At 41.3% G+C, this 24784-nt stretch overlaps 1 protein-coding gene across 1 annotated transcript; it reads right to left on the minus strand.

Annotated features, from left to right (window-relative positions):
• Window positions 1–3349: 3349 nt before the first annotated feature.
• Window positions 3350–9735, minus strand: LRATD2 (LRAT domain containing 2). The gene is made up of 2 exons (XM_020997912.2): window positions 9285–9735; window positions 3350–8646 (listed from the first exon to the last, which is right to left on the minus strand). Exon 2 carries the CDS (start codon window positions 8640–8642, stop codon window positions 7692–7694), a length of 951 nt encoding a protein of 316 aa, XP_020853571.1. The 5' UTR covers window positions 8643–8646; window positions 9285–9735; the 3' UTR covers window positions 3350–7691.
• Between the last annotated feature and the right edge of the window lie 15049 nt (window positions 9736–24784).

Genomic DNA, 24784 nt, shown 5'->3' on the forward strand with positions numbered 1-24784 from the left:
TTTCCTAAAGAAAGTGGAAGGTAAAAAAAAAAAAGAAAGTGGAAGAAACCTCATCTTGTGATATGTTTGCAGTCAGACTGGACAAGACAACAGAGACCATATTAAGGTACAATCTTTCCTTGGCTGCAAATTGGACTAGGTCATCACCTTTTCTCCCTGCAACAAAACTTGAATGATTCATGTTTCTATTGAACATTTCGAGCCTGAAGGAACTCACTTAGACATCTCATTTACACTTCCTCAAATCAATGACCACTACTCCCAGGCTCCCCTTGCACACAGTAGGCAATTTAATGAATGATTATAGAAGTGATGATATGGCTGGTGATTTTTTTAAGCAACATTAAACTCTTCAACCTAAGTGTGTGGCCACCCCAGCTAGGAGGGCTAAAACACTGGACTGGGAGCAAGATGACTTCATTTCCAGCAGGTCTGTACACATATCCATGCAGCTATTAGTGACTGTGGGTCAACTCATTTAACTCTTTTGATTATCAGTTCTTTCATCTACAAGATGCTAATAATACTTGACTTGACTTTCTAGAATCATGGGAATATAATAACTGAAAGGGACCATTAGAGTTTACGTAAGGAAACAGGTCCAGGTCATAAAATGACTTGGCCTAGGTCAAAGGTCCGCTCCCTCCCCATCCTGGGTCATCTCCAGTTGTCTGAACCTTATCTGGCCATTGGACTCAAATGGCTCCAGAGGAAAAAGTGAGGCTGGTAACTTTGCACAGCCCTCCTTCACTTAAATCCAATTGACTTGCATGTCATGGCATCACCTCCCTGATGTCATAGTCCTCTTTGAGAATGAAGGACAAGCAGCAAAGAAGCATGCCAGAACTGGCATTAGAACTGAAGTCCCCAGACCCTGCAACCCAACACAGTTCTACAATATAGCCCACTGTCTCCTCACAGAATACTTGTCAGCAAAATGGTTTAAAAAGGGGGGGAAGGCAAATACATAAATGAGCCATTTATATATATGAAGCAGCAAAACATAATATTGAGAGTACTAGGGACAGCTAGGTGGCACAGCAGATAGAGCACCTGTCCTGGCATCAGGAGGACTCGAGTTCAAATCTGGCCTCAGACCCACAACACTCACTAGCTGTGTGACTCTGGGCAAGTCACTTAACCCCATTTGCCTCGCTAAAAAAAAGGAGGGGAAAAAAAGAGTACTTGGCACTAAGGTGACCTGGATTCAAATACTGCCTCGAACATACTGTCTTTATGACTTCTGACACTTCATTTAACTTCTCAGTATCCTAAGAAACCCTCGAGGCTAAAAGTTGCAGAGCTATTGCTGATTAGGGAATTTGCTATTCTAGTGAAACCACAGGCCCATTAATACATATTGTATGTATATTTGGATATAGAGATATAAAGACATGTTTATGTTTTTGAGTACAAGCCTGCCTGTGTGTATTCATCTGCCTAGAACCTTACTGGTCCCTTGGCTTTTTCCTAGGCACTCTCTTAATCCATCCTACCTATAACTACTAGATTCTTTTAAAAATCAGTATTAATCACATTATTTCCTTCTTCAAGAATATAATCCTACTCCTCATTATCTATAGAGTTAGGTCAAAACTCCTTCTTGGTTTTGCTCAAACGCGTCTTCTGACCTCGAATCTAGTCTAAGTCCTGAATTTACACATAAGGAAATTGAATCCCAGTGAAGAAAATGGGCTTACCCATAGTTACACAGAAAGCTACTAGATGATCCAGGACTCAAATCTAGGGTTAACTCTTAGCCAGAGGAGAGGGAAGAGGGGGAGGCAGAGAAAGAAAGAGGAAGGGCAGGGGGAAAGAGGTGGGGGGGGGAAGGAACAAGATGGGGAGAAAGAGGAGGGGAAAGGGGAAAGAGAGAAGAGGGAGGAGAAGGAAGGGGAGGGGGAAAGAAAAGAAGGTGAGAGGAAAAGGAGAGTGAGTAGGAGGGAAAAGTGTAGGAGGAAGAGTAGTATCTGTAACCAATCTTCACTTGAACCGGTTCTTTCCAATACGCCATTTATTCAGTGGCAGTTTCATATTCAGTTGGGGAAGGGGGGCAGGGGAGCTCTCTGAAAATATTTTCTTCATATTTCTAATTTTTTAAACTTCCCCAATAAACTGATTTCGTACCTCCCTGTAATTCCTCACGCAAGACACTCAATCTCTCCACTCTGGGCATTTTCACTGGCTGTCCAAAATGTTTGAACTCCTTCCTTATCACCTGTTGGCTTCCACAGCCTCCTTCAAGTACAAGGCTTCTACAAGAAGTCTTTCCAGATCCCCCTTAATTCCAATATCTTCCCTCTGTTGATTATCTCCAATTTTTGCTGGATGTTATCTTCTTTATACACAGATGTTTGCATGTTATCTCCCCCACTTGACAATGAGCTCCTTGAGAGGACAGATGTTTTGTTTTCTCACATGTTTGCTTCTCTGTATCCCAGCTGCTTAGCACATAGTAGGTGCTTAATATATACAACCCACTATGGAAGTAGTTAGTCCTAACTCAGCAACCAGCCAAACACAAGAGAATTAAATGTGTTTTCCTCCTTGTCCTCAACTGTCTTCTTCAATGATGTGCAAAATTAAACTTAAGAACTTATTCTTGATGACACCCCTTCCATCTTCAACATCAAACTCTTGTCCCGGTTTCAATTCTCACCAGAGAACCCCACCCCAGGCTCTTTGAACCATCAACCAAACAGCAGGCTCACTGAACAATTGTAAAGGCTTCAGGAACACTCCTGGTGTTTGTTAGTGGGCTCCCACCCCTCATTCACACAGACTGCACATCTGTTCCTTTATCAATTGCTGGCACATAAACCCAGAGTGGTGCCAACAAATGCCATGTGATCTTGTTCACTAATTAAATTTCGCATTGCTCCCTCCCTTGTTCTCTGCCTGAAACTATTAGACCCTACCCCCCACAACCACCATGAGGGTGAAACTCTGTCTGGTTACTGAACTCTGTAATGAAAACCCTCCATTACCCTGAGCTAAGGTTTTAAATAAGCTAGCCTAGGTCCCATCAAATTTCAAAGAGATGTATTGATTCCAAAAACCAATTTATGATAGTGGAAAAAAGTTTTCCATGAAAACTAAAGACCTAAATGAACAAGGATTTAACCAATCCCTCACAGAATGTGCAATATAAAATTTGCATCGCTGAACAAACACAGAAAGGGGAGAAAAATTGAAATTGAGATTCAACTTCCTCATCCTTGGCAAACCAGGCCAAGATATTTGAAGAACGCAAACTTGAAGCTACCTCATCAATAAGTTTATTATTGACCCATACAGATACTTCAAAAAGGACCTGACAATTTAAAAAACAAATTACAGCAAAAGAGAGTTGAAAAAAATCTCAAATCTTTATTTTGACTATGCCCAGCCCTTCATTTTGAAGGAAATGATACAATCTGAAATCTGAACTTCCTTCTCAAGAAGCAGTATAAGAACAATGACAGAAAACATAGCCTCCAGTGAAAACAAAAAATTCACGTAATTCATGGAAAAAATGTGGTGCTTATCCTATTAGTGTATGAAAATTCTCTGAAGGATTACAGTATCAAATAAAAAACTTCAAGTAGATTTAGTGAAACATTTGTTCACTGTAATGGAAAGTCATATAAACCACTCAAGTTTGAAATTACCCTGATTTTTTTTATTTAAAACAAAAAAGGTGTGGCTTTCAAAACCGAAATCCATTCATCAGTAACTATAATCACACTCCAATTTGTAAAAAGTGGCTGGTTAGACAAACACACAACAGTGACAGTCTTAAACACAGTGAATTCCTTTAAGAAAAAAAAAGTTAGAAAACAAGCAGTTAACATGTACTTAGTTCTCCATATCTCATTTGTTGTATAAAAGTAAAATTCTGCTTTCAAAAATATCTGTTCCCCCCCACCCACCCAGAGCTGGTGCTGAAAATAGCCAAAAGCACCCAATGGGCAAAAATTCGACCACATAAATGTCTTTCTTGAAGACTATAACACTTGCACTTTTAGGTTCAGAATAAAGTATACTCCTCAGGTTGTATCTTTGCTACCTGAGTACCAAACAGTAATTTCAGTTAAATGTGGGTGATACTACCAGGGGGGAAAAAAAAGTTCTGTCTTGACCATAAAAGAGCTGTAAAGCTGATGTCTAGGGCTCCTGCAAAGCTCATTCTTACATAAGTGGTCTCAACAAAATATTTCCTCAGGTAAGAAAATATAAATTTGACTTTAACTTCATGTTCCAAGTAGGGCATCTTCCCTCCCTCTCTTCCCAATGCAAGCTTAAAAAGAAGCCCTAGAATCAAACCCATTTTTCCTTCAAAGAGCATCCACAATTCATAGTACAAAATATTTCTAAAGGATTTTTAATCCCTTATAAAGGAACAAAAAAATATGCTTAAATATTTATTTAGAAATTTAAAGTGCCAGGTGAAACCACTGCTATGAGGCTTAAATAAAAATTTGTATCCACAACACTGCCACCTGGAGGAAAATTAATCTGTCAGCTCATTTGTTTCTCTCTTGAACCAAACAGGAAGAGAGGAGGTATGCCAACTTCTAAACCATACTGAAGATTCTTAAGGAAAAAAAAGAAAACCTTTGGAAATTTGCCTCTACATACCGTAGCTAATGCAATACGTATTTTTTTTTTCATGAAGGTTTATTAAAGTTAGGCTGGGAAAGGCTTCCATGCTAGGTCTTTTTCCTCTACCGCAGTAACTAATGAGCTCAATTTCCCTCCCAATCAACCTCTGATTTTCCATAAAGGCACTCATAACATATGTTTCTGTCGGAGCTCCGTTTTCCTTTCACAATGAGTTTCTTTCAATGTTTCTTCATTTTAATTCCCAACATCTACAGTGAACTCTGCATGTCACTGTAGACCTTGTTGAGCTCTCCAGTAAAGGGTGGGGAGAAGGCTATCAGCAGAAGCTGGCAGAAAATATGGGCACTTTTTGCCCATTGGTCACTGTTCATTAGCCACTTCCCTCCCGAGTGTAGACAGAAGAAAGGGAAGGAGATGAAACTCAAATCTGTCAATTCTGCTGCTTGTTAGCAGGCCTAGAGAGGCAACTGAGACTATTGGCTAAAATTAGGTCTCTTGCTTTTTTGTAATTTTGTTTATCCATGCTTAGCTTGTCCCACCTCACCGGATGCAAGATTGATTCTGGGTAGAGGAAGCTGTGATAGGAAGGGGAGGGGGAGGGAGAGAGAAGTAACTGACTGAGGACTTAGACTCTGCCTTCTGACTGAAGTTCCCACTGTAACAATGCTGAATTTTTTTTTTGTCATTTCTTTCTAGAAGCTACACCTTTGATCTTGACAGGCAAAGGGCTAGGGTGGTCAGCTACAAATTGACAAAAGTGGATATTGTGAGACTATGTAACTGTTGGTAAGTTAGAGAAAAAATGCTTAAAAATCACTACATTTCTGAGCTTCAGGGCCCTCAGAAATCATAGCAAACATCAACATATTAAAGAGGAAACTGAGGTGCAGAGAGGTAAAGTGACTTGCCTTAAGGTCACACTGAATTTTCTTAAGCTTCTGTTAAGGGGCTTAGACATTTAAAATTGCAATTTTAAGGTCAGAATATTTAGTTTACAAGTACACATAAGCAGATAAAAAAATTAAACAAATTATAAGCCAGGCTGTGACTAAGATAAATATAGATGCTAAAGGGTTACTATATTTTCCCTGCCCAAGCTATCAAATCTGATTTTACTCCAAATTCAAGAGAATGCAGCTTAATGTACCCTTAAATAATTTTATAGTAAGTCAGATGATCACTATGAGTGCTTGAGCACTGTAGATTCACTATAGACCCTTTCAGTAAAAACAAAACCGAACCCAATCCTTTGTGGCAACATGCTCCAGAGCAGCATTAGCAATGCCAATACTTCTGAGCCAAGCTGGCTGCATCCTAAAATTAAGTGTACAAATCATTTTGGGACAGAACAAGCTTTTCAAATGGCAGTTCTTGAGATGGGGGGAAAAAAGCTTCATCATTAACTGAGCAGTAGCTCATTAGCAAATATCAGAAATAACTGTTCAGTCTATTGTCTGTTTCCCACAGATGCTGGGCTAAACCCATGAACAACCCCATTTGCTCCTTATGAGATCAGTAACAGTATTTCTCTATTTTTCTGTTTTAAGTACTCACAAGGTGGCTTCTATTTATGACTGATAGAGGAAGAGAGGAAAAGGAGGGGGGAAGAAAGAGAAAGAGAGAGAGAGAGAGACAGACAGACAGAGAGACAGATGTTCTGAAAGAACTTGTTTTCTTAAGCAGTGAGGAGATCACTGTGAGCTAGGGAAAAGATATTCAACACTGGTTTAATTATATTAAGTGTTGACTTCAAAACAAAAGCATTTTATTATTGAAATAAAGCTCAAGTCAAGTAGATTTTCACTAGCCTAGTGCATGGGAAGTAGCCGGGAACAGAAGTCATTCACAGAGCCAACAATTAATAAAAATTAATCATGAAAAAATAAGAGAGTAGTGGTGCAGCCTAACCTCACTAGATAGAAAGGGGGGAAAAAAGCAATCCTGACTGATTAATTAGCAATGCTGCTTTGGTAGTGATACTGCGAAAAGTAGCACCCAGGTCTCCCTCCCATCCCCTCTGTTCAGCGTAGGAACAGAGCTGAGCAAGTTTAATTAGATCAGTGACAACAAAGGGCCATTCCCTCTGCCTCCAGGTTTCTTTTAGTAACTAATAGCTCAGCTCTAGTGCTTACAGCAGCACCCGAAGAAACAAAGCCTAACCTTAATTGAATCCTTCCCCAAGCCATGCCCCTGACAATGATTTACTTGTAACCTGGGGAAGGAGGAGCTGAGAGAGAGAACAGGAAGAGGGACATCTTCCAAGAGCCCCGCTCCCAGCATCCAACTACTTGTGGTAACTGCTCATTAAAAGGGGGAGGAGGGAAAAGGAAGGGAGAGGGGCGGGGATAGTCTTTGTCTCTTTTCCAGCAGTTTACAGAATCATTTGTTACACTTATTATAGCACAAATGGGTCTGGGTCTGCAGCTCTCAGATCTTCCCACTGTTTCCCCGGCCTGGCTCCCCAGGAATCCCACGAAATTAATCACTCCATCTTCCCCCAATCCACATGCGGCGCTCTGGGGAGAGTGGAGGTGGGGGGTGGGGGTGGGGAGAGAAATCTGCAGCCCTTCGTGCCTTCCTCCCCCGAGCTCCAGCAAACTCTCACTTAGCCTTTGTTCTAGTAACCGCAGGAACGTGCTCAGAGCCAGAAAGGTGAGGGAGAGAATGCCTCAGTAGACACAAGCCTTAACTTTTGCTCCTACTCCGTGAGTGCAAGAAGAATGGGTCTACTCCAGAACACCACCGTACACCCCACCTCCTAAACCTTTAACGAACTAATTCCTGAAGTAGAGGGGAAGGAAGGGGAGAGAGGAAGTGAAGAAGGGAAATTTCTGGATTATCATCTTCCTCCCTCGCCTCCCTCCAAAATGCACAAAGGACTGACTTTCCTGGCTAGTCCTCAGACTCCTGCTCGCTACTTTCTAAGTTTCTGAGCTTTAGTAAGGGCTCACTGCACCCTAGCCTCCTAAGAGCATGCTCCCCTTTCTAAAAAGGCTGGAAACCCCAATGGGGAGCAGAAGTGGAGAAAGAACGAGGAGAGTCGCAAGGCAGCTGTGAACAGCTCAATTTCCTAGCCGCAGTCCACATCAGTGTGCCGCCTGCGAGTGGTGCTGTGAGGGAGGAGGAGTCGGTGGAAAAGGAGGGAGCTCGACAGGCTCCACAGTAGTCCGGACGAGCTCCCCATCCCCTTCCTCGGGGTCCACAGGGTGCAGGTGGGTGGCTAGTTCCTGCAGCACAGCGGCGCGCCCAATCTGATCATTTCGTCTCTTCTCCATGATTAGGTCCTCCAGGCTCTGAAACTCCAGCGTGTGGCTGCGCTGGGCAGAGAGCTGGATCTGCAGCCGGTAGGGCTGCTTGCCGATCCGCAGCTCCCCGCCAATCTTGAACTCCCGCTTGCCATAGCGGCACCAGGCGGCGAAGCTCTCCGAGTTGCGCCAGCTCAGCTCCCGCTCCTTGGCGCCCACCTGCGCCAGCGCGTTGCGCACCACCGTGCTGGGGCTGAGGGGCTTGTAGCGGTACAGCTCGTTTACCACCCTGCCCCGACGGCCCTGGCTGGCGTCTGTCAGGAAGCTGTTACTCACCTCCAGTCGGTGCAAATGCACCACCTGGAAGTCGCCTACATATACTGCCCAGTGTGGGTACTGGGCCTGGGAAACAAACTCCACTAAGTCCCCTGGCTTGCACTTGTTGAGTAGATTCTCCGGGCTGTAAGTGCTCAGCGCAGCCGGCCCCGAGGAGAAGCTCTTCTGATAGATGCACTCGTCCCGGTAGTACACCGAACATTCCACCTCGTAAAGACGGGGATCGTAAGGCTGTTGTGGAGCCGGCAGCGACGTCTGCAGCTGCTCCTCGGGAAGATCCTGTAAATCCCCTGCGTCTTGCACAGGCCCCTGCTGCTGCTCCATCTCTTCGTCATCATTGGAAAATATATAAGAAACTCCAATTCGGGGACCATCGTCTCGGTCCAAGCCCGTGGGATCCGCTGTGGGAACTTCCTTGTAACTTAGGTGGGTCAGTTTCTCCACTTGGTTGCCCATCACGCTGAAAATAGACATGCAGGGGGATTGGGGGTGGGAGGGTGAAAAGAGGAAGAAAATGAAACCATTATTTCGGAGACTGACTTCCTCTGAAGAGGGCACAATACAAGGGATGAAGAGCAGGAACAGACAGGCTTCCAAAAACGTGATCTTCCCCACCTCCCCCAATGGTATTTGCAGTCATTCTAAGGGAAGAAAAAAGGGGGGAGTTACAAGCCTAGAGCATAGCTCTTCTCCCCACCTGTAGGGTACTTATGAGAACCCACAACTCCACCTCCAAGGTGGCAGCAGCCTGCCCCCTACTAGCACCCCTGGGGCAACAGCAAGTTGCATCAGCCCAGGCCCCGGCTGCTGGCGCCCTCTCCACCTGCCACCGAACCAGCGCAGGGGCTTGTAAAGGGGGGGGGGGGCGATCACGAGGAAAAAAAAAGAAAAGTTTATGCCACCTCCCGATACCCCTCGACTCTCCCAGCTGAGCCCACCGCCAAAAGCTGGTAAAGCACCATCCCCTTCAATCCTAGGAGCTGGGAAATGGAGAGTAAAGCCCGCCCAGGTGAGCGAGGAGGCTCACCTGCTGAACTTCCTTCTCCTTCCCTCCGCCTGCCCCTCCCCCGCCCACTCGAGTTACCTGCGGAAACTTACCCGGCTTGGGGGAGGGGGAGAGAGGTAAGGGGCCGAAGGGAAGCAGCCCCCGCCACAATCCGAGACTTCTAAGGCAAGTTTCCCGGAGTCAGAGCAGCAGTCTCTTTCCCGGCGCCGATCGCGGGGATGGGCAAAGGAGAGCAAAGCATGTCTTCACCCCGAGGCTGGCGTAGATCACCTACGGACTTGGGTAGCGGTGGTATCTATACCTACCGCCTCCCTTTCCCTCTTCTCTCCTCTTCCTCCTTTCCTCTTGCCTCCTTTCCGCCCTCCGCTCTCAGCCGTGGAGGATGAGGGAATGGAAACCGGCTCAAGGTGCATAAGACACACAGCAACAGCAGAAGCAGCAGCTCCAAGCGAGCTCAGCGAGCAACAAGCGCCGAAGCTAGAGAGAGAAGAGATTGTAGATCCGGCTCCGGCCTCCCCCCAGTGAGAGTGCTGCCTCTAGCATTTAAAGAGACAGCGCCTCGGTCGGTCTTCCAAGCCTTAGCCTCTCCCACACTGCGCATAGCTCAGGTCCCCTCCCCCGTCCCAGCAAGCCTAGGGCGACTGGGCTCTTCCCCGTCTCCACGCCCCCGGCTAGACCCAGGTTTACTTCAACTTGGTAAATAATAAGCCGGCTGGCTGCCACTTCTGGCCGGGCGCACGTGGGCAGTCTCGGTTGTGTAATGCATTCCTTCTTATTCTTGTCTGGGTTCGGGCACCAAAGCAAAGGACTGCTAGGCTGTCTCTCGCCTGGTTCCCTCTTTTTTTGTCTGTAGCTTTAAGACGAAGTTGGGAGGCAGCTGCCACCTGCCCGAGTAGAAATTGGAGTTTTGCATCGGGCTCCCTGCCCCCATCCTTTCCTGGACTAGTAAGGGCAGAGCGGAAAGATTTCTTTTTCTTTTTTTTTGTTTTGTTTTTCCCAAGGAAGTTTATTTACGTGGATTTCGCTTGGGTGTGGTTTAGGTCGCTCCAAATAAACGGCTATAAGTACTTAATAAGATTATTGCAGATGCTAAGGAACGGTCCGGAATTGCTGCTTTGCGTTTGTTTACAACCCGGCGCAGATCTAAGACCTGGCTGGGGGCTGGGAATGGGGTTGGAATGAAAATGGGGAGGGATGCCAGTATAGGAAAGCAAAGAGTAAATACAGTGCTGGAAGAACAATTAGTCCTGGCCTGGCCCGGCCCCCACCAGCCGCTCTGAATGTGTTGTGTGTCCCCCTTGTGGTTGGTACAAAGTTAATTTCAGCAGGTAACTATTAGGAAGCTTACTATTTTCCAAGTGTCCTCTGTAAGTGGAGATAGCAAAACACCATTGAGAACTGAGTTGGGCTTTTTTTTTTTGTCTAGGTTAGACTTGGCTAGAAATGCCTAATTGTTTTTCAATGAGAAATAAATTAGCAAACGCCCGGATGGGACTATTTCTTTCCTGTTAGCTTAGCAAAAGAAAACAAGGTGTTTATTGCCTATTAACCTCCCACCAGTAGACTAGACCAGTTTTTCTTCCCCTGATTGTGCTTCTTTGTAATTCATATGACCAAAGTGAAGAAATCCCAACGGCTCTCTAGAATGGAGAGAAGGAGGAACTAGGGAGGGAGAAAGTGTTACTATTCCCAGTTTCCAGACTGTGAAAATGAGACCTCAAAAGGTATATTCCTAATGAGTTAGGGGTATAACTGGGAATACAACGAAAGACTTTACCCTATTTTCCACATCCTTGTGAATAGATTATTATATATTGTAAGCTAATTATACCTGGATAGAGGGGCAGACTATATAACATTACTGAGGTTCATCCAGCCACCCTACCACCCTCATAAAAAAGGGACCCGAATCAGTGTTATTTATGTAGTCTGTAATCTGTAGAATCAGTATTTGGAGAGTTGAGGTAGAACCGCGAGCGCGCGCTCGTGTGTGTGTGTGTGTGTGTGTGTGTGTGTGTGTGTGTGTGTGTGTGTGTGTGTGTGTGTGTGTTGGGGTCTTTCTAAAACCTCAAAGGGACATCAGAGTTTTAGATGTAACTCAAACAAAAAAAGGGACAAAGGCTTCTGTGTACTTTGAGATTAAATTTCTTTGTTTTGGAAGACAAATGTAGGCCACAGGATGCCAGATTTCTATAGTAGCTTTTGATTATCCAGGTCATTTGCTTTTAGGCTGCCTAAGTAGACATCTAGGTATAAGTGTAGACTTGGAATCACTTTGACACTTGCTAGCTGTGACTCCATAAGTGATCTCCCCTCTCTGAACTTAAATTCCCTTAACAGAATAATAATAGAGTTTGCACTGTCTAGATCATAAGGATTTTGTGAGGAACTAATTCTGTAAACCTTAAAGCCTATAGAAGTATGTTATTATTATTGTTATTGTTTTTATTATCTTGCCTTCAGCCATTTGTTAGCATCTATCCTTTGATGGGGGGGGGAGTTAAAAAGTGAAATCTTTAGGCAGCCGGCATTGCATTTAAGTTAATAGCTTTGGTGTATAAATTTCGTGGGGAAAGAGATTTAAGCTATTAAATGATATATCTATTTTGGGGGTTGTCTTACCTCTTTGTCTCTGAAGCCTACTTATGATTCAAACACTGATCACTCCACTTTCCTTTGTTCCTGAGCACTTAAGGTCCTCCCAAGTGATTATATTTAATCAAGCTCATATTTACATACACTGAGTGTTACTCTTTAGTTAGTTTATATGTGTCAATCAATCTAAACATTTATTAAGTGCCTACTATGTGATAGGCACTCTGAAGAGGACTGTGTGATGCAAAGATAAAACAGAAAATCTCTGCTATGAAAGACATTACATGTTATCCTAGAAATCTTTTGTCTTTAACAAAGTTGTAAGTTTCTCAGGGAAGGGACCACAGCAGCAAAATCAAGATGGAAAAAAGGACAAAGGAGTGAGGCGGAATTTGGAACTTAGATTTCATCTGTGTACTTTTACCCTATCCTTATCTTCTTGTCCATGTTTTCTCATAAATTTTCCTTAGTGAATCTACACAAAGTGCTTGAAGATTTTTTGTTCTTTTTATTTGTTTTAATGAATAAATTAAATGAAAAGCCAGTCATAACCTTAGCCTCTTCCTACTTTTCTGGGACATACATAGATCAACATATCCAGGAACAATTGCAGAGCTGATTTGATCATTGTTTTAGAATTGGTGAGGAGAGAGAGAGAGACAGAGAGACAGAATTCTATGAATCGTAGTAGAGGAGGTAGCAGAATAATAGGGACTGAAGGAGTGAGGTAAAGCATAGCCAGGGAATTCCTGAAATAGTGTAGTTTTTGAATCATCATAAGATAATGAATTTCGAGTTGAAAAATATTTCATTTTACATTGAATGACAAAAGACATTCATTTTACAGATAAGGAAACTAAGACCCACAAAGGGAGTGACTTATCCAAAGTCACAGGTATTAAGTAAGCTGGGATTTGAACTAAGATCTTCAGACTTCAAATTCAGCACTCTTCTCAGTGTACCATACTTTATGTATTCAACCTATCCATTGAACTTACTAGGTACAATTTTGGTTTTGGATATCTGCCCAATATGAAAACTCATGAAATGAATAAGAGATGCAGTTTACTAAGAATAAAACAAATAAAACCAACCAACCAACCAACAAACAAACCAGTCTTACACTTGAACTTAACCAAAGAGCTGCTCAGTCTGGCTCCACTCCTCCTTAATCCAGTCCTCTGTAATTTTAGTGCCTTCTTTCTGAAATAACTCCAATTTTTCCTGTATGTAACTTGTTCATACATAATTGTTTGCATGTTCTCTCCTCCATTACACTGTGAGTTCCTTGAGAGTAAGGATTGTTTTTGTTTTCATTTTTTTGCCCTTTTTTGTATCCCCTGTTCTCAGGGCATTTATTATATCTGCATTTAAATAAATAGTTCTTGACTCTTCAGTTTTATCTTTATTACTACCTTCCAAGCACGAAATGTTTAAGCCAATCTAGACTATTGTCTTCTGCAAACATTCTTTTCCGTCTTCCTCCATCTTTCTGTTCAAACTGTTTCCTATACTTGAAATGCCTTGCTAACTTTTATACCTCAGCCTCTTGGATTCCTACCTACCTTTTACAGGCCAATTTAAATGGCACCGCCTCTATGAAGCATTCCTTGATTCCCTTTGTTAGTAGCAACCTCCTCCAATGCTTCTCCTAACGAGTCTTTCACCTCACTGACACATTTATTGTTTAATATTGTATGGTATGGGTTGTATATGTGTGTATTTGTGCCTTCTTCCCCCTTGTAGGCTTCAGTAGCTTAACTATACATATCTCACAGAATATCCTACAGTGCTCTGCTCATAGTAAACAATGTTTTTTGATGAGAAAAAAATCACTTAATTCAATATTATGTGCCTACTGTGTGTAAGACACTACACTAGGGAAAAAAGTGCTTCCTTAATTGAATTGACTTAAAGGAGAAAAATGGGGTAGAGGCCATATACAAATATAAGTGTAATATAACATAGAATGTGATTTATAATGGAGTCAGGGAGTGCCCAAATTTACTTGAAGGAGGTTGGTAGGCTTGGCCAGATGAAAGAAGTGATCAGTAGGGCTGATTTAGGCATGGGGGCAACCTGTATGGAGACAGATCAATAAATATACAAATATACAAATCTTGAAAATCAGTTGAACTCATATAGGATGAGGAAGACATAACTGAATAGTAGTGATTCATATGAACTGGAAATTTTAGTGAACTGGAAAGGAAATATTAATTACTAAAGAGAGGGGATAGCCAAAAACAAACAAAAACCACTAACTAATGTGATCTTGGAGTGCTTTGGTAGAAGCATGGTATCCAGATGGTGGGAGGTGATTGTCCAGCTGTGTTCCTGGCTGATCAGACTTTATCTGGAGTATTGTGTTCAGTTCTGGATGGAACATTTTAAGAAGGACATTGAGAAACTGTAGAACATTCGGAGAAGAGTGACCTGGTAGAGGGAACTCGAAACCACATCTTATGTGTAAGTATTGAAAGAATTGGAGATATGAGCCTGTTGAAGGTCAGCTTTGAAAGAGACGTGCTACTTATCTTCATACATTCTAAGGGGTGTTCACAGGGAAGACAAATAAAATTTCTTCCACTTGCCACAGAATGCAATCTAGTCTAATTCAAAACATTTATTAAGCACTTACCATGTTCCAGGCATTAGACTAGGTTCTGGGGATATGAAGACAAAATAAAAAAGTAGTTTCTACTCTTCAAGAACTTACTTTCTACTGGAGAATACATATAAACAGATAAGTATACGTAGAAGGCAGAACTAAAATCAGTGGGTGGAAGTTATAGGGAGGCAGATTTAAACTAAAAATGTATATTTAAAACAACAGCAAACAAACAACTTTGTCTTTGATGGTCATGAACTCCCCATCACTAAAAGTATTCAAGCCTGATAACCAGTTAGTCAACAAGCATTTATTTAGTACTTACTGTTTCTCAGGTCCTGGCACTTAGCAGTGCTGCAGATACAAAGAAAGGCAAAAACATCATTGGCTATTAGGGAGCTTACTTTTTAGAGGGAGAAACAATGTATAAACATCTAATTATATATAATATGTATAGCATGATATATAAGTAGATGGAAGGTAATCAGAGAGGCAAAAACACTGATGCTGAGGGCAGGAGGGTGGCAGAAATACCTTCTGTAGGTGAAATTTGAGCTGATTTTTTTTTCTTTTTTTAAAAATTTATTTTATTGTTTTATTTTGATTTATCAACAATCACTTCCATATGCTTTTGAGTTTAAAATTTTTCTTTTCTTTTTTTTTCTTGGTGAGGCAATTGGGGTTAAGTGACTTGCCTAGGGTCACACAGCTAGTAAGTTTCAAGTGTCTGAGACAGGATTTGAACTCAAGTCCTCCTGACTCCAGGACCAGAGCTCTATCCACTGTGCCACCTAGCTGCCCCGAGTTTAGAATTTTTCTGCCCCTTCCTCCCCACTACCCTCCCCAAGAAGGTGCACAATCTGATATAGGCTATACATTTACATTCCTATTAAACATATTTTCACATTAGTGAAGTTGTAAGTAAAGATTAAAACCAATAGGAGGAACCATCAGAAAGAGGAAACAAAACTCAACAGAAGAGAAAGAAAAAGATAGCAATTTAACTTCCATAGTTCTTTCTTTGGATGTGGATAGCATTTTCCATCAGGAGGCCTCTGGAGATGCCTTAGATCCTTGTGTTGCTGAGAAGGGTTAAATTTATCAATATTAGTCATCACACAACATGGCTGTTATTGTGTACAATGTTCTCTTGGTTCTGCTCACTTCACTCAGCATCAGACCATACAAGTCTTTCCAGGTTTTTCTGAAGTCAGCCTGTTCATCATTTCTTATAGCACAATAGTATTCCATTACATTCATATACCACAACTTGCTCAGCCATTCCCCAATTGATGGGCATCCTCTCAATTTCCAATTCTTTGCCACCACAAAAAGAGCTGCTATGAATATTTTTGTATGTGTGGGTCCTTTTCCCATTTGTATGATCTCTTTGGGATATAGCCCTAGAAGTGCTATTGCTGGGTCAAAGGGTATGCACATTTTTATAGCCCTTTGGGCATAGTTCCAAATTGTTCTCCAAAATGGTTGGATCATTTCACAACTCCACCAACAATGCATTAGTGTATCAATTTTCCCACATCCTCTCCACTATTTATCATTTTCCTGTTTTGTCATGTTGGCCAATCTGATAGGTGTCATGTGGTACCTCAGAGCTGTTTTGATTTGCATTTCTCTAATCAATAATGATTTAGAGCATTTTTTCATATGACTATAGATGGCTTTAATTTCTTCATCTGAGAACTGTCTGTTCATATCCTTTGACCATTTATCAATTGGGGAATGGCTTGTGTTCTTATAAATTTGCCTTAATTCTCTATATATTTTAGAAATGAGGCCCTTATCAGAGAGACTGGTTGTAAAAATTCTTTCCCAATTTTCTACCTTCCTTCTAGTCTTAGTTGCATTGGCTTTGTTTGTGCAAAAACTTTTCAATTTAATGTAATCAAAATTATCCATTTTGCTTTTCGTATTGTTCTCTGTCTCCTGTTTGGTCATGAAGTCTTCTGTTTTCCATAGATCTGATAGGTAAACTAGATTTGGACTGATTCTTGAAGGAAGCTAGGGAAACTAAGGAGGCAGAGTATTCCATGCTTGGTAAACAGCCATTACAAAAGTGTAGAGGTGGCAGATAAAGGATCATAGAATTATGTAGGGTAAAGTAAAGGGTTTTTTGGTTTGTTTTTGAGACTGGGTCTCCTTATCTTACCAAGCCTGGAAGTACAGTAACAATTCAGTCACCTGCCCCACTGTTGATCAATAGTGAAGCTCTGACCTGTTCCATTTTTGATCTGGGCTGATTTGCCCCTCCTTAGGTAAGGTCTTCTTGGTCCTCTCCCCTCCCTCTACTACCCCTGGAGCTTGCCATATTGGTGGCAGACTTAGTGGGGAAAAAAATCTGATAGGCTTTAGCATACTGCAGCTCAGAACTCCTGTGCTTAGGTGATCCACCAGTCTCAGCTTCTCCAGAAGCAGGGATCAGAGGTGTGAGAAAGCACAGCAAAGGACAGTAAACCATACAACTAAAGGTAGGAAGGTGCTGGGTTATGAAGACCTTTAAATGCCAACCAGGGGACTTGATATTTGATCCTGGAGGTAACAGAGAGTCACTGAAGCTTATTGAGCAGGTGTGATATAATTAGACCAATACTTTAGAAAAATCACTTTAGCTGATCAGTAGAGGATGGACTGGACTAGGGGAGAGGCTTAAGGCAGGGAGGCTAGAAAGAAAGCTGTTGCAGTAATCCCGGTGAGAGATGATGAGGCCCTGAAGTAGGTGCTAGCTATGTGAGTAGAGAGAAGATGTAGTACATGGAAGATGTTGTGAAGGTTAAAATAATATTTGGCAGTGAATTGATTATGTGGGTGAGTAAGAGTGGAATTAACAACAGTGAGGTTGGGAAATTTGGTGACTGGTAGGATGATGGTTGTTTTTGTTCACTTGTTTCAGTCATGTCTGACTCTTTGTGACCCAATTTGGGGTTTTCTTGGCAAAGATACTGAGTGGTTTGCCAGATACTTCTCCAGCTCATTTGACAGTTGAGGGACTGAGCTAAACAGAGTTAAGTGGCTTGCCGAGGGTCATACAGCCAGTAAGTGTCTGGGGCCCAATGCTGAACTCAGGTCTTTCTGACTTTGGGCCTGGCTCTGTCTATTGTACCACCTGGCTGCCCTAGGGAGAATGATGGTACTCTCAACAGAAATGGGAAGATTAAGAAGAGGGGAAGCTTTAGAAGTAAAGCTACCAAGATCTGTTTTGGATATATTGCGTTTGAGATGCCTAGGGAATCACTGAGTTTGAAGTGTCCAATACTTGATATGAAGATCTGGGAGTTTGCATAAAAGTGATCATTGAGCCTATAGGACCTGATGAGATCACCTAATAAAATACTATACAGAGAAATGAGAAGAGAGTCTAGTACAGAGCACAGAGGGGGACAAATAGTTAAGTGATCATGACATAGAGAAAGCAAAGGAAGCTGGTTAGATAGTTAGGAAGAGAACGTGGAGAAAGTAGTGTTTAAAAAAAACAACCTAAAGAAGAGAGAGTATCCAGGTAGAAATGTGGATTAGTAGTATCAAGTGCTGGAAAGATGCCAATAGGTATGAGGACTGAGAAAAGGTCATGAGATTTGGGAATTTTGGCAATGATTTCCTGAGCATTGTTAACTTTGGAGAAGGCAGTTTCAGTTGGTTGATGACATAGGAAACCAGATTGTAGAGGGTTTAGAATCCAATGAAAGGAGAGGAAGTGGAGACAAAGAATGTGAACAGCTTTTTCAAGGAGCTTAACTCAGAAAGGGAGATGTGATACACACTGTAGCTGGTGGGAATGGAATGGAAGGGAAGGTTCAAGTGAAGGTTTTTGGTTTTTTGTTTTAAGATGGGGAGACATGGCTATGTTTATAGGTAGTAGAGGAGACAGTAGACAAAGACTGAAGATAAAACAGAAATATGGATAGCTACTTGTTGAAGCTGTTGTACAAAGTATTCTTCATTGCTAAGTACAGTGCCTGATACATAGTAGGCCCTCAATAAACATTTGTTGAACAAATACATTTATGAGGTATGAGTTGCATCAGGTGATCTCTAAGGTCCCTTCAAACTCTGAGATGATATGACTTTCATATATTTCTTTATGTCACCCTATAATAGACAACCAATAAAAACAAACTCTTGAATTGAATTTCATTTCAATTATCCACACTCCCTTAAAACCTTCACACTCCAGTAGGGAATGATTGAGAATGGCTTGTATTTAACTGACATAGCAGTGGAACTTTCTGTGGACCTGTGATAATGATCTGAGTTTAGAATTGCAGGCTCTAAGAATGTACTGAGTAGGGACACAGGACAGAATTACCAGTTCACCTATCCTACATAACTTGTTTTCATTGTGGGGCTTCAGGCACAGTGCATCAGAAATCTAAATGAATTTGTTAGAAAACCAGTTATTAAGTGCCTCCCTCCCCTGCCTTTCCTGAAGCATACAAAATTTGCCCATCCCTAAGTGCACTTAAAGGTACTATAGGGAAGGATTGGCTGTTACCCTGGGGAGCTAGGGACTAATAGTAAAGCTTTTGGTGATTTAGTTGAATGACAAAACATAAAATTATTATAATTTGAGAATGGGGGGGGAGGACAGCAGCACCAGCATTATTTTTGTTAGCATTTAGATAGTAGGGCTCATAGGATCATTGAGTCAGAGCTTTAAAAAAAAAAAGACCTTAGAGGCCATTTGTTCTAACGCCCTCATTTTACAAATAAGGAAACTGAAACCCAGGGATGTTAAGTGATTTGCCCAAGGTCACATAGGGAGTAAATGTCAGAGGGTGTATGTGAATCCAATAACTCCATAACTGAGGTTCTTTCTGTTGTGCCACATTATAGTCATAAAAAGTAGATATGAGTTCCACCTCAGCCACTCACTTGCTACCTGACCCTGACTAAGCCCTTTCTGTTCTTTGTAACTTAATTCCCTTATCCTAGAAGATCAGAATTCTTTTGCTCAGATCATATCATTATTCTTTGCCCTGAGGAACTCCTGCACTCTGTGGAATACTCCTGTACTCTATGGTAGTATAAGGAGGCTTGGGCATTGCAAATGTAAGTTCCATACAATTCTCAGGACACTTAGGCAAAATAGGCACACCCTTTGAGAACTAATGGACTAGAATTCAGTGGTGTCAAACACAATTAGAAACAGATCCCTGCCAGCAACATACTGACTTAGAAAACCATGAATTGACATCATCTATGTTGTTTATATTTTTATTTATTTTCTTAAACATTTGTCAATTACATTCTAATCTGGTTACTCAGCTGAAGAGGGTTTGGTACTTCTGGTCTAGATGATATCTGAGGCACTTTCCAGCATTCTATTATCCTATGATGGTATCTCCCTTATGTCCTCACAGGATCACTTGAAGAAATATTCTTTAGTTTACTGAATAAAGAAAAGGAGAGTAGCCTTTTGGTGAAAGGATTCAGGTACTTTCTGTGAAAGGGGCCAGTAGCAGAAGGCTACAAAATAGCCATTGCCTTATTTGCTTTCTTGCTACATTTACTTTCTCTTGGAACTGATGAGACAGCTGGCCAACATGTGAGCCTATCTGTTAGAATCTGACTGTGAGCAAAAAGGAGGCCTTGTCACCCCAGGAGGCAGACTTTGGGGGTTATAGCCTAGTGAAATGAAAATCAACTCTATGTCCATTAAATCTTACAGCTGCATTGTCTGGGTTTTAGGAAGCTTTTAATCCTTTTCTGGAAGAGCACTTATCAGTGTTAAAAGAACTGTGGCGTCTCCCTCTCCTTGCAGCCTGCTGTTTCAGATGGCACCCAACATTGTATTGTTCATGTCGAAGCAGAGTTTGATTTGTGTGTGTACAAGAGTGTGAGCATATTACTGGTCTCCTGTAGTCGTCATGAAAGATGCATTTCAGTAAACTATTCCAGGGGAACATCAGATTTAAAATACTTCTATGTATCTAAGTATTGAGTCTTATTTTAAAAAAAAAATCCGAGTTTGGAAGTTTTATATAAATTTGATGTTTTATAAAAATCTACATCTCTAGAAGCATTTTCTTTAAAAAAAAAAACAATGTCATACATAAGGAAACATTCAGTTATGGAAGAAAAAAAACTTTTCAATGAAGAAAATATTTCCCCCTAATTCCTTGGCATACTCAAAGGAAAAAGTAGGGTAGCCTCAGTTATAGGAGTAAGGAGTGTAGACAGCCCTTCCTGGGCCAGAGTCAGAGGCGCTTGAACCCTAAAGGCTAGATGGGAGCCCACCCAATATTTGGGAAACACTTCTCTCCTTTAGTGGACCTTCCAAGTACTCTCCAAAATCTATTCCAATTCAAGATTCACTTGTAAATCTGTTGCCCAGTTGGAAACTAAACACAAATCAGTAGCAATATGGAAGCCAAAACAAATGAATGCAATTTAGACTCCATTCAGAATATTGTAGCCAGAATGAGCAAGGGGAAAAACCCTAGTGGAAAGAACATTGGACTCTGAGTCAGAAAACCTGGGCAGGCAGCAGTTTGTAGTGAATAGAGCTGGCATCTAAACAAGAGGGCCTGGATTCTAGTTCTGACTCTGACACATGCTGGATGCCCTAGACAACTCTCTAAGCTTTAAGTTACAGAGCAGATGCCAATCTCAATTGGTAGAGGGTGTTTATGGAGTGAGGTGCCAGAAGAGATTAAGGGATCTTAACCTTCTTTGTATGTATCATGGACCAGCTTCTTTGACATTCTGATAAATCATTTGTAATGGAAAGAAACACTACATTTCAGTTACAGGTTGGTGAAAATAAAGATTTTTTTTCCCTGTGCAAGTTCGTAGATCCCAAGGGGTACATGACCCCAGGTGCAGAATTCCTGGACTGCCCACCTTTGAAAAAAAGGGGAGAGGTAGGTAGGTGCCTCCTCATATCTCCTCTTTGGGATCAGGCTTGGTCATAATTTTACAGCTTTCAGTCCCTTCCCTTTCCCTTTTCCTTTCCTTCTCTTCTCTTTCCTCTCTTCTCTTCTTTCCTTTTTCTTTCTCTTTCCCCATCATTCAGTTTTTCTTTGTTTTTCCATATTTGTTGAGTTCATTAAATATACTGGGTTTTTTTCTGCTTCTGCTTACTTCACATGGCATCAATTCATGTAAGTAGCCTCCAGCTTCTCTATTCATTTCAGTCGTTGCTGTTGTTGTTGTCGTTGTTGTTGTTTTACAACCCAGTGAGATTTGTATTGCATATTCAAATACCACATCTTGTTTAGCCATTCAGCAATGGAGGGGCATTCATTTTGTTTCTCCATTCTTTGCTACTACAAAAAGTGTTGCTATAACTAAATGAAGAAGAGGGGAAAGAATCCTTGGACCAGGTGATCCTGAAGGTCCCCTCTAAAAATTCTAGTTCCGTATTTTATGATAATGAGGTATATAACATGGCATTAAATAAATAAATAAATAAAGGTGCTAGGGAACGAGGAGGTACTAAACATGTCTTGAATGAGACTAAACTACTCTAAGAGAGAAAAAAAGAGGAGACTAACTAGTTTAGCAAATTAATTTATTATAGTGCAAATCTCTACAGCCTTTAGGGTGTTTGGAGACACATCAATGGAAGAGAAAGCAGATTTTAGTATAATGATGTGTAGAACCATGATTTTTTCTTCAGGTATTTAAATACAGTAGTGTGGTCTTAGTAAGAACACATTTGAAATCCCATGGCAATACTTTATTTTACCCTGCAAAAGGAGCTTTAAACCCACTGGTTTAATATGGGAATATTTGAAGAATCTGTGATTTTTATCAATCTATGATTTTATCAAGAACTTCCTCCACCAGAGATAGTTGAGAGCTCACAGCTTTTATGGGATTTAGTAGAAAAATCCTAGGGTGTGGCCTGAGACATACAGAGGTTAAGTGACTTAGAATGTAAGCCCCTTTAGAATAGGGACTGTTTCCTATTTGTATCCCTAGTGCAGGGGTGGGAAACCTGTGACCTCAAAGCCGCATGTGGCCCTCTGGGCCCTCAAGTGCTGCCCTTTAACTGAATGCAAACTTCACAGAACAAATCTCCTCAATAAATTTTCAACTATATATTATAGGATACCCACTTTGCAACTTAGAGTCTTAGAAACGTGTATGGAACCCTGAGAAGCAGTTTGGTGTTACAGACTGAGAGATGGACTTGGGGCCACCAGATTGCAAGACTAGAATTCAAGTTCTACCTATGACACTCTTGGCTATGTACCCTCTTAGTGCTATAGGGAAGAAGTGTCAGAGTTGGGCAAGTAAAACTTACTAGTGCAAGTGTGGTCAGAACCAGACTAAAATGCAATTGAGAAATGTTTAGCAAAATGAATAATAAAAAAAAATACAACACAAAGTTAATTTGTGGTTTTCTGAGTCAACAAGCTAGCCCCACAGCTCCATTTCTATTGGAGCCTGATACTCCTGCATAGGGAACCCTCTAGTATTACGTATTATAGACCTTGTGCTGATTTGCATTGGTAGATAATGTGTGTGTGTGTGTGTGTGTGTGTGTATGTGTGTGTGTGTGTGTGTGTTACAATTCCAAATATACATTGGCTCTGCCAATACCATTCTCTCCTTGGTGTCCTGTTCTTCATATATTCATATGCATCATCCCACTTTTTCAGTCATAGATTATAGAACATAAGATTTAGAACTGGAAGAGACCTCAGGTGTCATATAATCTTATCCCCTTGTTTTAAATAAGAAAATTTAGATTGTGAGAAGGTGATTAAAAGATGTCATCAAAATTTTATTAACTGGGATATAACAGCAGAGGGGAGTTGTTTAACTTTATTGTTTAACTTAGTGTTAAGTAAAATCCATTTTTTCTTTCATCTGTTATCATTGAAAATCTTTCCCGCCTTAATAGGCAGGGTATAGAAAATATAGAATCATATAATGTTAGATAGAGCTGAGACTAGTCCAAATACCTCATTTTACAGATAGCTGAGAAAAATGAAGTGATTTCCTCAATCACTTGAGAGCAGAACTAATATTTGAATTTAGATCCTCTGACTCCAGACATAATTTTTATTTATATTTTTCCTTGGTTGATAATTAAGAATTTCACTTATGATATTACAGAATTGCAGATCAGATTGGGCAGTATTGTTGAATCTGTGATACAACTCACTTTTTATAGAGCATTTTAAAGTTTATGCAGAGCATTTCTTCATAAGAATCCTGTGAAGTGGATAATAAGCTATATGGCCTTGGCTAAGTCAGATAACCTGCCTGAACCTTAAGGTTTGCTTTGTTTTCTTTTTCCACCTGTGTAATGAAGGAGTTGGACTAAATGACTTACTACAATCTTTTACCTTTAAAATCCTATTTACTCATTTATAGAGGCAGAATGGAAAAAAAGGCTAATCAGCTCCCATGGATTCAATGATCCTCTCTATGTAGATGATTCTTAAATCTGTTTATCCAGCCCTAACCTCTTTTCTGACCTCCACACTCTAATCTCCAACTGTTTATTTGATATCTCAAACTGGATGTCCCACAGACATCTTAAACTCAGTATGTCCAAAATTGAACTTATTTTCTTTCTCCAAAAACTCTCCCATCAACATCCTCACAATCACTCAGGTTTGCAACCTAGGTATTATCTCTTTCCCACTCCCCGTATCCAATCTGTAGCCAAGGCCTTGTAGATTCTACCTTCACCACATCTCTTGTATAAGACCCCTTCACCGAGTGAATATTGCAATAATAGCCAACTGGTTGACCTCTCTACCTCGTCTTTTCCCTCTCTTGTCCATCTTCCATTCAGCTGTCAAATGATTTTCCTAAAGTTCAGGTTTGACTATTTCACCCCCCTATTCATTAAACTGCAATGGCTCCCTGTTATCTTCAGGATCAAATATATTTGGCTTGTAAAGCTCTTTATGACCCCTTCCTACTTTTTCAGTCTTCTTGCCCTTTACTCCCCTCCACTAACTCTAGGGGCTCCTGACACTGACCTCCTTGATATTTCTCAAACAAGATACTCCATCATCAGGACCTGTGCCATTCCCCTGGCTGACCACCATGCCTGGAATGCTCTCCTACCTTGTCTCCATCTCCTGGCTTCCCTGGATTCCTTCAATCTCTGCTGATATCCCACCTTCTATAAAACCAGTCTTTCCCTCCTTGATGCTAGCATCTTCTTTCTGAGATCATTTTCAGTTTATTCTGTATATATCTTGTTTGTACATCGTCATTATCATAGCTAGCATGTATATAGCACTTAAAGATTTGCAAATCACTTTACAAATATTATCTCATTGGATCCTCACAACAGCCCTGAAAGGTAAATGCTATTATTATCCTCATTTTCAGGGAGGAAACTGAGGCAAACAGAGGTTAAGTGACTTGCCCAGGGTCACCCAGCCAGTAAGTTTCTAA

Source organism: Phascolarctos cinereus, unplaced genomic scaffold (assembly GCF_003287225.1).
Source record: "Phascolarctos cinereus isolate Bilbo 61053 unplaced genomic scaffold, phaCin_HiC Scaffold_4;HRSCAF=312, whole genome shotgun sequence".
Taxonomy (NCBI): domain Eukaryota; kingdom Metazoa; phylum Chordata; class Mammalia; order Diprotodontia; family Phascolarctidae; genus Phascolarctos; species Phascolarctos cinereus.

Excerpts from the sequence above, each read along its gene's own strand:
- LRATD2 (XM_020997912.2), bottom strand. The coding sequence starts at position 8,642 with ATGGGCAACCAAGTGGAGAAACTGACCCACCTAAGTTACAAGGAAGTT.